At 35.9% G+C, this 16,806-nt stretch overlaps 1 protein-coding gene across 1 annotated transcript in view; it reads right to left on the bottom strand.

The window, feature by feature from the left end:
- Positions 1-621: 621 nt before the first annotated feature.
- LOC139311228 (guanine nucleotide-binding protein G(q) subunit alpha) overlaps positions 622-16,806 on the bottom strand; it is a 111,285-nt gene continuing 95,100 nt past the window's right edge. The window contains exons 4-7 of the mRNA XM_070935621.1: positions 16,027-16,155; positions 14,136-14,265; positions 2,548-2,701; positions 622-812 (exon numbers count right to left, since the gene is read on the bottom strand). Coding sequence (XP_070791722.1) covers positions 622-812; positions 2,548-2,701; positions 14,136-14,265; positions 16,027-16,155 — 604 coding nt within the window. The remainder of the gene's footprint in view (positions 813-2,547; positions 2,702-14,135; positions 14,266-16,026; positions 16,156-16,806) is intronic.

A 16,806-nucleotide genomic window follows, 5' to 3' on the forward strand; every position in this document is an offset into this window, starting at 1 on the left:
TGCTATTAATATTCCCAATGAACAACATTCCTTCAGTGCAAAGTTGATACTGAAAGGTAGGTATACTTTACATCTGCCAAAAATTAAATAAAATCAGAACATCAATAGATCTGATCCTTCACAAAACTAGTTTCTGATGGCTTAAATTCTAGTGACAGGTTCCCCCCCCCCCTCCCCACCAATCTAAGAAGGACACCTGAAAATTAAATTTGTGGGGATAGGTATTGTACCTGAAAAAAATAAATCAAGACAGACACAGGCAGAGACAAGAGGAGGGAGAGCCCAACTTGATTTTGCTTCAATCACAACAACAACAAAAAATCAACCCAAACCCCTATCGTTTTGTGAGTGCACAACTGAGAGTTTAGAACACATTAAGTCACAAAATTTTGACTTAAAAAAAGAGGAAATGAGCTGTGAATGTAGTTCAGCATCTTTTGTTTCTTTTCCTCTGTAAAGTTTAAATAAAATTGTAATATTTAACTACAAACTCTGCAAATATTAACAGAGTCCAGGCCAGCAATAAATTAGTATTACGCAGATCATTTTCACAGATAATACAGTCCCTCTTCAATATCTTCAATTGCCCGAAGTGGGTGGATAGAGATCTAAGAGGCACAGTTAGACCAAGTTGTACTCCTTCAGGTTTAACTGTAAGATAGTGTCCTTGACAGCAGCAAAGACGAAGCGGATATTCTCTGTGTCTGTGGCACACGTGAAATGGGAGTAGATAATTTTTTCACTCTCTGGATTCAGGTCAACAAACATCTTCAAGATAAATTCTCTTGCTGCCTGTGCATCTCGCTGAGGTCCTGTTACACCAGAAAAGAAGTAGATTGAATTTTATCTTTAGAAAAATACAGGTAGCCTTTGATTTACAACTATTGGTTTCGGGACCATTCGAAGTTACGATGGTACTTAAAAAAGTGACTTATGTCCATTTTTCAACTTATGACATTGTAGCGTCCCCATGGTCATGTGATCAAAATTTGAATGCTTGGCAATCGGCATGTATTTAAGACAGTTGCATTGACCCTGGGGGGTGATGATCATGTGATCACCTTTTGCAACATTCTGACAAGCAATGTCAATGGGAAAGCCAGGTTCACTTAATGGCTGCAATGATTCACTCAACAATTGTGGCAAGAATGGTTATAAAATGAGGCAAATCTCACTTTATAACTTATCAACAGAATTTTTGGGCTCAATGTGTTCATGAGTCAAAGACTTACCTGTAAATGGCTATTATTACACTGTGGTGATATCTAAGCAAGAAATGAGGACTGAATATTGAAGGATGGAAGAGAAGTTGTGGATACATCCCAACATCTTAATCAACAATCATGGTAACTTGGAGAATTGACATTTAATTTTAAACTAAAGATGGTTAAAAACAAGCCAAAGGCAAGAATTTCATAGTACATTAGAATGGGAGCTACTGTACTACTATACTTTAAACCAGGGTATCAAACTCAAGGCCCAGGGGCCGTATCTGACCTGCAGGGTGCTTAGATCTGGCCTGCGGGGCTGCCCTAGAAACAGTGAAGGACTGGCCCATGGTGCCTCTGCCAGCAAAAACCATTTTCGCTGGCAGAGAGTTGCAGGAGGCTGTCGCAGCTGAAAATGGAGTTCGGGAGCCCGTTTTCGCTGGCAGAGTGCTTGGGCCACCACAGCACCCCCCCCGGACACATGTGACATTGAGCTGGCCACTCCCACCCTGGCCACGCTACACCCCAGGTCAAACACAATATTGATGCGGCTCTCAATGAAATCAAGTTTGTCACCTCTGCTTTAAACAAATAAAAAAAGTATAGAGGGAGAAATGATTGAGAAAAAAGATAGGGCCTCATTTTAAAACAAGATTAGAGTGACTATCACTGGGAGATGGAAGAGTACACCAGGCAATATAGCCATTGGGAAAGAAACATGTCAACTTTCAAGGGTAGAGAGAAAAGTGCAGGGGGGAAAAAACCCTTCTCTTTGCTTCCATTATTGGAACATTTTTCAACAGGTGCATTCTCTCTCTCTCTCTACTTCTCAATAAGTAGAGGGACAAGGCATAGAAAGTATAATTATCAATTTAACAAACCACATCATCCTTTTAGTAAGATATGCAAGTCTCCCTGCATTGCATGTGAATTTGACTTATCCTATTCTGTTCATCCCATGAGATTAGGAAGAATGACATATATGGTAAACTCCATCACTCTAATTATGTACACATGCACAACCAGATACTTTAATAAGCAAAACATCTTCCAGTCATATGGATAGAATTTCCTCCACCTCAAATCTTATTCAGATGAACTGAAGACACAAACCATGGTATGTTCAAGGCCTGTTTTTCTGGTTAACAAATAACAACTGATAATCTGAACATGTAGTTAAGAATGCATCATTTAATTAGAAGTTTGGGAATGGTGGCCACAATATTACAGAAGTACGGAAGGCAAGCTTGTTCTCACCTATCAACTGTATAATGTTGTCTTGTAAGTGCTGTTACAGTATTTGCACACAATGTTTTATGAAAAAAAAACACAAACTTACCATCATACTCCGGGAAATAGTCAACTAGATGTGAATACATTATTTTCTCCTCTAAAAGGTCTTTCTTATTTAAGAATAGAATGACTGAAGAATTCTGGAACCAGGGATATGTGATAATTGTCCTAAATAGTGCTTTGCTTTCCTCCATTCGATTCTGGAAGAGCAAAAAATAGTCAAGAAACATTAACATACCTATAGTGATTATTTCAAAGGCACAATCTGTTCATATGTTTTCTTTTTCTTGGATAGATGCACAAATCATATAATTAATAGATATTGGCATATGTATAGACACAAATATATGAATGGATGAATTTGGAGTTCTGTTTAAATTCCAAGGCTCAATTCATCTAATCAATTAGAAAATAACTGGAGATTTGCATTCTTTCTCATATTCCCCTCTAGCACATGGTTTCCACTTTCGGTTTCTTGTTTAGCATTAATTATAGGCTGAAGTGATTTTGAAATAAATTTACTATAGAATATTTTTCCCCCAAGATGAAATTTCCGGGAAGAAATGGTGAACTGAATATAGCTCTGCCAAAAATTGATGACCCCAGCAAAATGAAGACTCGTTAAGAAGACCCGCACTTCATATGTCCTCTTCAAACAAGGAAAGGACCTGGGATCACCACAGATGCTCCATATAGTTGTTCCTCACAAAGAGGCCGCAAGATAAATCTGATGGGTTTAGAGCACTGGGAGACCAGGGAATAGTCACCTTACTCAAACCACAGTCAGGATCTTTGAAAGGACACTGGACAAATATACTTCCTTTTTAAATTACTTTTGGAAATTGTTTTTTAACCGCTTTTCAGCTATTAGAAACCTTTGGATTGACAAGTTTTACAGCACTGGGAAGGTTTCCTTCAAACCTTAGCAAACTAATTTTTAAATAAAATTTTAGAATTAGTTATAAGAATCCTTCCTACAAGAGAATGCTTTTGTTTTGAATTCTCTTTAAAAAAACATGACAGGATGAAACTTTGAAGGGGGACACTTGAAGGAACCAGAAGGAACTAAAGATTACAATTAAAGGAGAGGAACACTTAATGTGATTTACAGTACTAATGTGGAATGAAGCATAACATTAGACATATTGAAGGATATTTTTTAACAACTGGCCCAAAAGTTAATTTTAAGACTATCTATGCTGGGTGTGAAAGATATGATCCACACATGAAGCTTCAATTAAATGGATTTATTGCTACTCATGCCTAGACAGAAGACTATTCTCAACTAATGGTTAGCACCTGGTAGGAGTTAGATAAGGGTCAACAGAATTCAAGGGGATTTGATTTAGTTTACTTATGGCTATGTAGATTCTAGGCTGATCCCTCTTTTAACTTTACCTCCAATGTTTGCCATTCCTTCCTCTACAGTCTACCTCTATAGATAGATTGTGTTTAAACTATATTAAGGGATGTATAAATAAAAAAACAAAACAAGATTGACACAGACCTGAAATTATGAGATTTTAAGGATTTGTTTGAAGGTAAGTGATGGAATAAGAAAAGAAGAGATCACCCCAATAAATACTAAGTGCCCCATGAAGGATGTTCTCTTCTATTTTTGACTGAAGCCTATGGCACCCACTTTGCTTCTATTAGTTTGTAAACAAAGAAATATCCTATTTTTATAAACACTGTATCATTGCAGTAAGGAATTATTGCAGTTAGACAGCTGTAGGTTTTATTATATGATTTGGCTATAAATCTGATTGGTAAATTTGCATTCTTCAAAGATACCAAACCATTTCAATTGTATTGTTTTTACACAGAAAGGCTCTAATAGCATAAATGGGAGAATCAAAATTAGTAAATGGTTTTTAAAAGAATAAAGATGTGCACACATATACACATAAATATATTTTGCGGATTAATCTGTTCCTTAGTCTTTGCTTCTAGATAGGCTTTTTAATATGCGTTGGCAGTAGTTCATTACAGTAATTTCATAACGCACTTAAACGTCTCTATCATCTATTAGTCATTAGACTATCTGTTTTTTCTCTTGATCAGGATTACCCATTTAATTAGTAATACCAAGAACAGAAGGACAATTCTTTGTATACAAGACTGCTCTTTAGTTCTCTGCTTTCATAAATTTTGGATAGAAGTTGCTTTGATGCTATGCCCTGTTCATTTTTTCAGACACAGCAGCTTTTGTGAACATATGCTTTGCTGGTCTAGATACTTGCACACATACCTCCTAAAAAGAGTTATCCAAAATTCCTGGATTTCAAACTACTCCAAATTCACATTTTTAAATACTCTGTGTCTTCTCTATACATTACTAAGTTTTCATCTTTACAAAATAAAACCATAGGTATGGGACTTATGAATAATGGACAGCTTATCTGCAAATATCAATACCTGGTTTAGAATACTTTATTATACAGTGGAATTCCCCAAATTAAGATATTTAATCTTTGCCGATCAGCAAATTATGACTCCTATGTTTTTCATTCTAAGCTAAAATCAAACACAGACTACTGTTTGTTCTCCTTAGAGTTATAGTTAGACAATGTAAAACTTTATTTTATGCTGAACCACATAAGTATAGCAATCTTATGTACTACCATTATGTTAAAAAATATGAACACTAATTCTAAGGAGGTGTGACAATTGCAGAGATAACCAGTTTTCAAAAGGTAGTTTAACCTATCCTAATGGTATATTTTTTGAGACAGTTTCTATACTCATTAGTTTGCCTTAGTTGACTTGAGGTATCCTCAGTACCAGTTTCATATAGGTAACAATTTATTTAATTGTTAACAGGAATACTGAAATTCCATTAGGCAGATTAAGCAAAATATGTTTAAGTATATTCTAAGGCAGGGGTTTCCAACCCTGTCCATGGACTGGCACTGGGCCACAGCATGATAGAAAGTGGGCCACACAAACAAGCGAAGCCCCATCCGTGGGATGCAGGCAGCATGCAAAACCATGGCCGTTCTGGTCCGCAGAAAAACCTCTTTCCACAGAACCAGTTCCTGGTGCCCCAAAGGTTGGGGCCCGCTGTTCTAAGGCATACACCAAGTACCCAAAACGTCTGGAACACTGTAGCAGTTCGTGTATGGAGGATTTTTCTAGAGCTGAATCCAGGGGTGAAATATAAAATTTGTTACTACTGGTTCTGTGGGCGTGGCTTGGTGGGGGGGGTGTAATGTGACTGGGTGGGCGTGGTCAACTTTTTTTTTTTTAACTTTTCAAAGCATTTTTTCTAATGCTTTGAAAAGCCTCTGCCGATCAAGCAACTCAGCTGGGATCGTCAGAGACTTTTCAAAGCATTTTTTTTAACCACCTCTTCGGCCAAGAGGTTGCAGAAAAAAATGCTTTGAAAAGTGTCTGACGATCCCAGCTGAGCCGCGTGATCATCAGAGATTTTTTTTTAACTTTTAAAAGCATTTTTTCGTCGGAAGAGGTTGTAGAAAAAATGCTTTTAAAAGTAAAAAAAAAAAAAGCCTCTGATGATTGTGCAGCTCAGCTGGGCATGGTGGGGGGGGGGCAGGGATTTTTGCTACCGGTTCTCCGAACCACCCGCCGCCATCGCTACCAGATCGGGCGATCCAGTCCGAACCGGGAGCATTTCACCCCGGTTGAATCAAAACTTTACTACTACTTTAATGGCAAGGCCAAGTTTAATCCTTATGATCCTAACACTTGCAGTTTTTTTGATAATTAGTAGAAAACTCTGCTATAGAAGCATTTTGGGATTCATTAACCAACAATTTTGATACAATATGGCATTTAGGATTAAGTAGTGCACATGTGTAATGCAGTTAATGGAAAGGTCATAGTAAATTAGCTATTTATTATTATGATCACTGGAAAAGCTTTTATAGCAAGATTGGTGTTAGAAAGGCAAATGTTGTTTCAGCCCTCAGACAGCTAGTGAATAGATCTCTGATTCTAAATAAATAAAGCTTAAGTAAGGCCAAGAATTGTTCAAAGTGAACTGACTTTTTGTACAGTTGACTAATCAATAAACTGATGACCAAATGTAGGCAGGATTAGATGCTCATTCTTTGTCTTTATTGTGGTATGTTCGATTGCTTAATTATGTGCCATCAAATCATCGTTGACTCTTATTCTGCACATTAAAATAGCAGCAATAATTAAATACATGTATTTTGAGGCTTCAAAGTTATAACTTTATTTTACCAATTTATGATTCTCAATAAACATTTTGATTATAACCCGAGCCCTTTATCAATTATCATAATGCATGGCAGACTACTTGATTTAAAAAAAAAAATAGTGAAATAAGGTTTAAATAGGATCTTAGACATTAAAATAATTTTCAAATCCTATTTATTGGCATTGTTCACAAAAAAATAAGTACATCTACTGTGTAATAATTCTGTTTCCAAAGATTTTCTTTTCTTCTTAAAGAAGATCACAATACGCAAACTGTTATATTTTATTTTTGCTCCTCTAAAAATATTAGGAAGAATTATGGGTGTCTTGTTTGAATGTTGAAATGTTTTGTGGATTTCTCTGGAACATTTGTCTTTATATTGGGAGCTAAGTGCATATCTTTATGTTTGGGAGCCTGTCAAAATGTCTGATGATGTCTACCATATGGCAGATAATGCCTCATTGACTTAGTCACAAAATATTCCAATTCTTTTTTATTTGGAACACTATTCAAGGCACATTGCTGATAAGTCTACCCTGAAAATGCAAGCTCTAGTACGAAAAGTCAAAAAGCAGAGTGAGAAAAGAAGGAACTAAAATTAAACATAAAGGAGACTACACTAATGACAATAGGTAGAACAAACAGCTTTAGAATAGACAATGAAGACATCAAAATGGTGGCTAGTTTCTTCATTTTAGGATCTACTATCACTGGTAAAGGAACAAGTGGTCAAGAAATATGCTGCAGACCAGCTAGACCAGCCATGAAAGTCTTGAAAACTGTATTCAAATACCATGATGTATCTATATCTACCAAGATCAGAATCATACAAACCATGGTATACTCTGTGACACTCTATGGAACCAAAATATGAACTTTAAGAAGCAGGATAGGAAGAATGTTGACGTTTTTAAACTTTTGTGCTGGAGAAGACTCCTGGGCAAGCAACAAAACAAACTGAAGGATCATCAAACAAATTAACCCTTCAAGGCACAAATGGCCAGGCTCAAATTATCCTATTTTGGACAGTTTATGCTAAGGCCAGCTCTCTGGAAAACGTCGTAATGCTAGGAAAAATGGAAGAGAGGAAGAGAATGGCCAACGGCAAGATGGATGGATTCAGTTTCAGTGGCAATGACTACACTATTGGGAGCCTCGAAATAACAAATTAGGGATAGATTTTCATGGAGAAAATCTATCCATGTGGTCAACAGGAGTTGAAAATGACTTGATGGCATATAATCAATCAGGGCAGATCAATATTACTGTACATTCAGGAAATGTGGCATCTATTGTAAATATTTTTGCTACAAACTGAACAAAAAAATAATATGGAAAATGGATAGGATGGAATAGAATGGTGTGTTGCTGCACACATGGAGGAGGCTTTTTTTTCAAGTAATCTTATTAAAGATTATAATTACTATAGTAAAAATGAATGCAAACTACAAAGAGATAGGAAAATAGAACAAGTAAAAGTTGCAAAGGGAAAAAATAGGAAATACACAAAGAATAGAAAGGGGGGGGGAGAAAAATAAGAATAAAGAAAAAAAAATCCTTTCTGCCATAGTTATTGATCCTAGTGAAAGTTACCCCAAAGTCTATACTTCCCATTTTCACAGATTTTAGGTAGCTAAGAATCTAAACAAATAAATTACTCCTGGAAACCTCAATTACATACAAGCATAAAAATAATAAATAAACACTGACAAATGCAAACACCACATGCCAGATATCAATCCTGTTTAGAGTCAACCCCAGCTTCCAGTCTTTGGATACTTTCTTTCCATGCAAATGGAACAGGGAAGTCTTTGACGTTTACCTTAAAGTTATGAAAGATGAGGCCAATTGGATTCCCACTGGGAGTTCCAATCAGTTGGGGGCAGCCACTGAGAATGCCTACCTCTGAAGCCAATCAGAGGGTAGAATCTGGAAAAAGATGACTCTATTTGATCTATCTGAATGGACAGATTAATACAGGAGAAGCCAATTTCTCAGATAACTGGGTCCACATTCATACAGAGTCTTAAAATGCCAACATACACCTTGACATGCACCCAAAGACCAACCGGTAGCCAATGAAGCTCCTGACGTATCAAGGACACCTGAGGATATTGAGATACTCCACTCAATATCCAGGCTTCCAGGTTCTGCAACCATTATGGCTTCCAGATTTTTGTTAAGGGAAATCCTATGTAAAGGACATTACATGTAAAGGACATTACATATAAAGAGCCAAGGTGGCACAGTGGTTAGAGTGCAGTACTGCAGGCTACTTTAACTGACTGCTAGCTGCAGTTCAGCAGTTCAAATCTCACCGGCTCAAGGTTGACTCAACCTTCCATCTTTCCAAGGTGGGTAAAATGAGGACCCAGATTGTTGGGGGCAATATGCTGACTCTGTAAACCGCTTAGAAAGGCCTGTAAAAGCACTATGAAGCGGTATATAAGTCTAAGTGCTATTGCTACTACAGGAATCAAAACGGGTGTGACTATGGCATGAATGACTGCGCGCATTCTGATCCAGAAAGGTTACAATTGGTGCAAAAGATGTAGCTGTGTAAAAGCCCTCCTATCCATAATTGCCAGCTATTCCTTGAACAGGAACTTGAATTTAGTAGAATTCCTCCTAAATTGCAGATCATCTCTGAGTCAAGAAATATAAATTCATTTAGAATCAAAGACTGAATTTCCCTGGAATAAACCCAAAGTCATTTGGTCTTGGAAAAATTCAGTTGAAGATTCTTCCTACCCATCCAAATCTTTATTTCCTCTAGGCACTGGATCAACACTTGTACCATTATCATCTGTTTATCTTTTATCTTGTCTAGGGACAAGATGTATAACTGTGTATCACGCACATATTATGATACTAACCATCTCTCAGAAGTTTCATTTAGATATTACAGACGAGCAAAGAGAGGAGAGTTCCTTGAGTTATTCCATAAAAAGAAATCTCCACAAGTTCTTCAAGATGGAGAAAAAGCACTGCAAAACAGCACTCTCTCTTCAATCCCTTGAAGGCAAACCAAAAGGGTAACATAGCCAATGGAAGCAAAAGCCACCAAAAGGTTAAGGAAGACCATGGGCATTGAACTGGCCTGATCATGATCTCTTACCACCATGACTGATGTAGATTCTGTAATGTTACTCAGCCTAAGAGTGCCAAGGATACGAATTAATTGCTTTCTCTAGGATCCTCTACATGTTCTGGGGTGAAAAGAACTGAATATGACTGTCTCAAAATCACTCAGTGAACTACATGGAGACTTAATCATCTCTGGTGAAAATCTCATGCTAGAACCGCAGTCTCCAAGCTTGGCAACTTTAAGCCTGACAGACTTCAACTCCCAGAATTCTCCAGCCAGCAAAACTGGCTGGGGAATTCTGGGACTTGAAGTCCTCCAGGCTTAAAGTTGTCATGCTTGGAGACCGCTGTTCTAGCATGAGACTTTCACCAGAGATGATAAAAGGCATAATCTTTTATATTAGGTCTTTGTCATACCATGCATCTACATTTGCCTTCAGAACCAAGTCAAGGTTCTGCCTTAATGGCAGCATTTGATAGATAATTCTGAGTTAAATTACAAAGGAAGAGATTAAAATAGGTAAAAAGAAAAGAAATGGAAGAACACGTAAATAATTTACAATTAGCCATTTTACCTAAAGGCTTATAGAACCCTCTAGTGTTCACATAGTACATAAATTAAATATATCCAAGCTGACTTGCAATGTAATGATGAGCAGAAGAACTTATGGTATAACTGCATCTGTGGAATATTAAAAATTCATGTAAAATAAAATTGGTTTAGAGAAGAGATATACAGATAGAAATGTGTAATGAATTGATATATCAATATTTCCTATGATTTTTTTTCAGCTTTGCTTTGTTTGCTGCTTTAAGTGGAAAATTAAAAATGGAAACATTTCCCAAATATTTGTTTTAAGTAATAATTTATACAACAGTCCATGTCTTATATTTGCCAATATTTTTCCATGCTAATCTGCACATTACAATTAAGCATAATATGCATGAAATCTGACTCATCTTTCTTTTGCAGATCAGAATATTTCTTGATATGGTTAATTTAAAGTAATCCAATGCAAAATACTGTAATTGCTTTTTAAATATATTTTTCTATTTTGGATAACGCTATAAAGAAAATAGCTTCCAAAATCCACAGGTATGCATCCCAGTCCCATATGGAGAGTAAATATTTCTTTAAAACATTTACACTTACATAAAGTAAAAAACTTGGAGTATATATTCCCTTAATGAAAATAGGGATTTGTATATTATATTTAATGACTACAATATGACAAATTTCTGAGCTAGAAAGAAAAGTAGATAAGAAAGTCCTCAAAGAGTCACACATTTCCTGATGTACTTTATTAAAAAGTTTGAGGTTTGCAGATTATCGGCCATAAATTATTCTATAATCCTTACTAAATATAATGCAGAGACACAGATACAGAAAATTGGCATTACCTAATTTGAGATGCAGTTATTCCCAAGCAATGAGGCACATATTTTTCAATGTCAAAACTAACAGGGCAAGCTATTATATACAAAAAATATGGGCCGCAAATCCTATATTCACTTGGACTGATGATGTTAGCTAGTTGGATAATGAAAAGCCTGCAAGCAATAACCATGCTCGGAAAGCAATGAGAACTCCACAATTCAACCAGGAGCTAGATACATTCTCTTCTATTGGAAGTACATATTTTTATTGCTACCATTATCTTAATAGCCTATTTAATTAGGACATTATGCAGGCAAAGTATGTTCCCCATCACTGAACACTGAACAGTTTCCAGGTAATAGAAGATTTCTATTTGATCGTGGCAGGTAAGAAAAGGTAGAGTGGGAAGAAGAGTATGTGGCTGATTATAAGTTGAACTGCCAGCCAGTATAGCTCTTACATCCTTTCTCCAAAGTCTATGTTCTCCCAAATCTAAAGAGGCAGATTCACCATTCCCAATATAAAAGAATCTTAAAATCTTTCTATGAAGACCCAATCCATCTAAAATAGCAGTTCCAAGTAATGTCAATCAAATATGCTTCCTGTGTCATTAAAAATGCTACAGAAATCAGAAAGCAATAAGGAAAACTTGCTAGTTGTTCATCTTCTTAAAACGTAACCAAAAGAACAATCAAAGCAATACAGCAGAACTTTGTTTAATCACGTATCAATAAAAGGACTGATACATAAAAATGCAAAGCAGGATTACGTTATATCACAGGTTCATTTTAATGACGCTAAGGCAGGGGTGGGCAAATTCTGGGAGTTGAAGTCCACAGGTTCTAAAAGGTTCTAACATTTGCCCACCCCTGTGCTAAAGGATAAGTGAGATGTGGAGTTCTCTTTCAGAATAGGTTGAGATATTCTGTTAAAGTTTTTAACACAAAAATGACCTCTGACATTATAAAAATAAAATGCTCCCAATGGATTGTGTTCCACTCAAGCATAAAATCAAGCATAAAACCATTGTTCTATTTAAAGAAAAGAGGACTGCCCATAGATTAATGTTTTAATTCATAATATGCAATATGAAATTCCTTTACTAAATAGTACGGTTGCACTTTTTAGCCTTCCAGAGTTGTATTTTACTATTTTTTTTTAAACTTCCTCTCTTTTTTCCTGCAAATGCAGGGTCTGCTTTTTTTCAGATCAACTGAGTGTTGGTCCATTAATTGTGACAGGAATTAATGACCAGCTTGTCACTCTAATCTAAAAGAGAATGGCCCAAAGTCACCCACCCAGCTTTCATGCCTAAGGCAGCACTAGAATTCACAAACTCCTGGTTTCTACCCTGGTGCCTCAATTCTACTTCTATAAATATCTCATTCTAATATACTTGCATTTTAAATGACATTTTGGGAGAAGTTGTGTCAATAGAAACATTTCAGAGTGGAGAAAGAAAAGAAACTGACGAGAAATGTAAATACTAGGGCTCTGAAGTGCTCCAGATCTGAGAAGTGCTTTGAAATAGGCAAGAGTATCAAACCAAGAACTTAAAGCAATTGCTATTATTTGTAGGATTTTGCAGTTGTAGTGATAGCCTCCTTGCAGAAACTATGCAATCCTGGAGAACAAAATTCTGCTTTAATGATAGGTGTATATTCAGATTATAGCCTATTTAGAAGCATCTCTTCCAAACTAAATCCAGAATTTTCACTGCCTTAATGTTATACCTGAATTAGGTGTCCAAATGCTTTCATTCCCAGGTTCTGAAAAACATTTTCGTAAATAGAAGCTAGTCTTCTTCCAAATTACTGAATTTGAACATGTAAGCCATCTTTCATCTGCCTAGGAAGGAAAGTTAACAAACTTCCAACTTGGAATTTTATGCATATTACCATTTACTTTTAATGGTATTAATAATAAAGTCTATATAATTATTCAGGCTTGAAGGATCAGTAGAGGCATATTTCACCAAGTGAAGAGAATGAAGAATATAATATGAGACCTTTCACCTTTTCAATTAGCACTTGCCAAAGCAAAGGGCAGATCACATGGAAAAATAGTCCGTGGACTGTAGGTTCTTCCATACAGAAGCATTAAAGTGCCATTATTCCCTGCAGGAGCTTGCAGAAAAGTACTATGCTAATTTAGAAAAGTACTCACACTGCACATACGAAGTGGGAGGGGGACAAGAGGGTAGGGTGGGGTGGGGTGGGGTGGGGAGCACCTCTTTCACTGCCAGTTACTATTTGCAGAGCCATTGCCCAATGCTGCCCCACCCCTGCTCTTCTCTGGGATTGCTGGAAAAGTGAGAGGAGAGGAATAAGGTCTCCTGCTATCAGTTCTGCTATCAGTTTGTGGGATCAGAGAACTAAAGAGAAACCTCCCTCATCCTTTATTTTGCCACTCAAGGCAGGAGAAGAGAGAGAGAGAGATAAAGACCAAATGAGAATACAGTACTTATGAGGAACATAGAAATGGAGCTCAGAGTCCCACTAGACTTAAGAACAGGCCTTTATGAAGGGATCCTAAGTATAGATCATATAATAGATATCAATTAATTTGGGGTTATTAGGCTTAGAGCGTAACTAGTTGAAATAATGTCAACATAATTTTGTTTATAATTGATTAGTTACCTCAGAGATAAAAACATCAATTAACATTAATTTATATCTATTCTCTACACTGACTAGAGGAGTTATAAATAAGCCTTATGAGTTACAAATAAAAATGTAATTTTGGAGAAGCAGAATTTCCAGTTTTAGAGAATAAGAAATATTAGTTAATATCCAAAAAGATTGAAGCGGAACCATGGGGACCAATGTCTCTGAGCACAGTATTTCAAAACCAGGATGAAATCACAGAAAAAATAATTCCTGGTCGGTCATAGAATACTATCACAAAATTATATGATTTTTGGGAAAGCAATTATTGCCTTAATTAGAAACATACTTCTCAAGGGTATTTGATAATAGCCTACCTCATTGTCTGACTCCACAAGTACTTGATCATATTCGCTAAGAGCTACTAGAAACATAATGGAGGTGACATTTTCAAAACAGTGTATCCATTTTCTTCGTTCCGATCGCTGACCCCCCACATCCACCATTCTGGAATAGGAGCAAAATTCATAGAAATCAAAACAATGTACAAATTCTAAAATGTTAGGGATGTTTTCATTATTATACTATTTATATGCTAGGTCTCAAGGATCATGACAATAGAATTAACACATCTACACTTCAGCATTCTGCAAATATTTACATTGACAGCAGGCATACATTCTGGTGGTGCAGTGATTAGAATGCAGTATTGCAGGCTAACTCTGCCTATTGTCAGGAGTTCAATCCTGACCAGCTCAAGTTGACTCAGCCTCCCATCCTTCCAAGGTTAGTAAAATGAGGACCCAGATTGTTGGGGGTAATATGCTGATGTTGTAAACCATTCAGAGACTGCTGTAAAGTACTATAGAGTTGTATATAAGTCTACTATTCTGCTTTGAAGGGACATCCAGATAAATGAGATATGTAATGGTGTAGAAACCAACTCAGCAACAATTTAATATTCCTGAACACCATCATTCCAGAACAAATTTATTGCATAGAGGTATAGATACTGTTGACAGACTGCTACCAGTCATACTGATGTCAAATCAGTATCAGCCTTTCTCTTGAAAATATAAGCCAATTAAGTCTTATAAGGCTTAAATCAATGGTAACGGAACAAATTAGGGGCACTGATAATCAGAGTGGTTATCACCAGTGTTCCTGAATTTTATCATTAAATATTAAACTGCCACAAGCCTACCCTCGTGAGGCATTTATAAACTGTAACTTGGAATAAATATAGATGGGCTATTTCTCAAACCCATTTAATGTTTTTCCTCCTGGACTGTGGATTTCATAACATTCCTTATCCCCAGAGACTTTGCATTTATGGCTCTAGGAAGGTAGAAATTTTTGTTTTGCTTATATGACTCCCTGAGAGGTGCTTTGCTCTTCCAAATTATTTCCAAATTTAAGGGACATATAGACTAATAAAGCCAAATAACATGTTTACTAACAAGAGGACTCTCTTTTATTTTGCTTCAGGACTACAGTTAATGAAAATCAAAATAAAAAACTTCAAAAACGTTCTTTAGATTATACATTCATATAGAAGAGGCCCCATTTGTCAAACTTTGTATTTCAACAAATCTACGAATGAATTTCAACAAATCTACAGATGAACAGAAATTGATATAGCCGCTACTATTATACAAGTTAAACACATCTTTAAAAATGAGTGTAATTATTAAAATTGAAACAGGAAATTTAAATTGTTCAATATAGGCAAGAGTCCAATCTTTTCCAGAATAACTGTAATAGTAATAATCTTTTATGTATAGTGACAGAATAATGAAGAAGGGGACTTCTTATAAAGACATTATTATTATTTTTTCAGTTTATGTTCTTTACACAAGATGAAGCAGAATTTGTAGTTAGGATATTTATAAGAATTGGTGGATTCGATCTATAAATATATAAAATACCATTTGTCTGCAATTTATAGAGTAAATTCATATCTTAACACTAACAAAAGCATGTTGTTTATGACTTAACACAATACTCTGTTTTGCATTCTCCATTTTTGATCAGTGTAATATATTGATTTAAACAAGGAACATCTCAGAGGTTGAATTGTTTTGCTTGAATTGCTACCTCTAAGCCAAAAGAAGAAAGGGAGTGGGAGAAAAGAATACATTTCCAAAATAGCATTTTCTATTGGTACAATTACTTAAATATATTTTTATGCTCCTGGTAGGAAAACCCCCTCCCCCAAAATAAACTCCTCTGAAGTAGCACTATAAAGATAAAAAACCTTTTATCTACCTGAAAATAACACTTTGTAAGTCAAATGGGTATTCAATGATTCCTGTAGTTGGAACTCGAACTCTAAGAACATCTTGTTGAGTGGGTAGATATCCAGGGCCTGCTATGCGGTCCAAATCGTTAAGATAACTATAGATAGAAGAGAAACATCAGGAATGAAAGATAATGCTCCACTGACAGAAGGAATTATATAAAGATAAAAAAGCAGAAGTGTTTGGATAGGGCACACTTGGAAAAAACTATTGAAAATAGAATTTTATAGAGAATAAAAAAAAAAGTCTGTATAGTTTTTGTAACTTTTACATTGTTACTAGAATTTTTCATTATCTCCAGAATATTCGAAGCATCAAGGGTGACAATTTAAAATGTGTTAACTTGTCCTGGCAGTCTTGTTGTACAAATTATGTTTCAGTGTGAAAGAGATGTGGATTGGTAAGATTCAAAATCAAACGCACATGAAGTGAATTGGATCAAAGTGCTGAATTCAATATAGAATAGTTGTTCGCTACAGAGTGAGGTTCTGCCTTAAACACAAAAGTTTTGTGTTTTCTTTTTCTATAAATGTACATCTAGCAGTGGCATTAACAAATAAGTTTAGTTATTGTTAAAACAGGTTCATTGATATAACATTGCAATTTAAGTTAATTATGGTTCTTGAGATGGTTCACCATCAATTGGCTCAATGCAAATGCAGTAGGACAAATGATCACATAACTGTAGTTAAGTAATATGAATTTCTCCCCAATTTTCATGCTATTCTATACACACTGTCATTTCATT

This window comes from Pituophis catenifer, unplaced genomic scaffold, assembly GCF_029215685.1.
Source record: "Pituophis catenifer annectens isolate HBS135680 unplaced genomic scaffold, rPitCat1.0.hap2 SCAF_2, whole genome shotgun sequence".
Classification (NCBI taxonomy): Eukaryota; Metazoa; Chordata; class Lepidosauria; order Squamata; family Colubridae; genus Pituophis; species Pituophis catenifer.